Here is a 1366-nt window from a genome sequence, read left to right on the forward strand (position 1 = left end):
CACTTAATAAGTACTTTTTACCCAATCATCTATACATCTATTTCTTCATTTATCTATCCATACTTTTATTAATTCACACATCCATGCATTTATGCATCAGTATATTCATCCATCCTTCCATCTCTCACTCTGTCCCTCCATACATCCATGCATCCTTTTTGTTGTACTTGTTGCAGGAAACTGTCTTAATAATTACAGTGGCCTAATCTACGTTTGTCTTATTTCAGGGCTACTGAGCTTCTTTAGCATTGATCTGACATGATTGGATTCCATGGCTGTGGCAAACAACGTGACCCAATTACTATTCACAGGTCTCTTCCAGGATCCAGAAGCACAGAGAATTTCTTTTGTGGTGTTTCTTCCTGTGTACATGGCCACAATGTTGGGCAACGGTCTCATCATCTTAACTGTCAATACCAGCAAGAGTCTGAGCTCTCCTATGTATTTCTTTCTTAGTCACTTGTCCTTAGTAGAGATCTGTTACTCCTCTACTGTTGTTCCTAAATTCATTTCTGGCTTATTGGTAGAGAATAAAACCATCTCTTTGGATGGCTGCATGACCCAGATCTTTTTCTTCCACTTCTTTGGGGTTGCTGAGATCCTCTTGCTCACAGTGATGGCCTATGACCGGTATGTAGCCATCTGTAAACCCCTGCACTACATGACCATCATGAATCGCCCTGTGTGCCACGTGCTGGTGTTTAGTTCCTGGTTAGGGGGCATATTCCATTCTGTGATTCAGATCCTCATTACTATCCAATTGCCCTTCTGTGGTCCCCATGTGATCGACCATTATTTCTGTGACCTCCATCCCTTATTCAAGCTTGCCTGTACTGACACTTTTGTGGAGGGAATCATTGTTTTAGCCAATAGTGGTTTATTTGCTATGATTTTCTTTCTCTTATTGATTTCTTCTTATATTGTCATCTTGGTTCACTTGAGAAACCAGTCAGCAGAGGGGAGACGCAAGGCCCTGTCTACTTGTGCCTCCCACATCACTGTTGTCCTTTTATTCTTTGGTCCTGCTATTTTTCTCTACATGCGGCCCTCTTCCACCTTCACTGAAGACAAACTCGTGTCCGTGTTCTACACGATGGTCACTCCAATGTTGAACCCCATTATTTATACCTTGAGAAATGCAGAAGTAAAGAACGCCATGAAGAGATTGTGGAGGAAGAAATTGAACTTGGGAGGGGAATGAAAATGCATGTATAAAAATGAATTGTGACTTTGACAATAATAATTATCTTGAATTTGATTGTAGAATGGTTGGATATTGAAACAGAGTCTTGAATTTTGAGTGTCTTTTCTTTTGAGCCCTGAACAAAATCAGGATGACTTGCATGACTCAATGTCATCCATGTAA

At 40.6% G+C, this 1366-nt stretch overlaps 1 protein-coding gene across 1 annotated transcript; it reads left to right on the top strand.

The window, feature by feature from the left end:
* The first annotated feature begins 271 nt into the window (after positions 1–271).
* On the top strand, positions 272–1201 carry LOC141546608 (olfactory receptor 4B1-like). The gene has a single exon (XM_074274558.1). It carries the CDS (start codon positions 272–274, stop codon positions 1199–1201), a length of 930 nt encoding a protein of 309 aa, XP_074130659.1.
* Positions 1202–1366: the final 165 nt, after the last annotated feature.

The sequence above is a fragment of the Sminthopsis crassicaudata genome, chromosome 6 (genome assembly GCF_048593235.1).
Source record: "Sminthopsis crassicaudata isolate SCR6 chromosome 6, ASM4859323v1, whole genome shotgun sequence".
In the NCBI taxonomy this organism is placed as follows: Eukaryota; Metazoa; Chordata; class Mammalia; order Dasyuromorphia; family Dasyuridae; genus Sminthopsis; species Sminthopsis crassicaudata.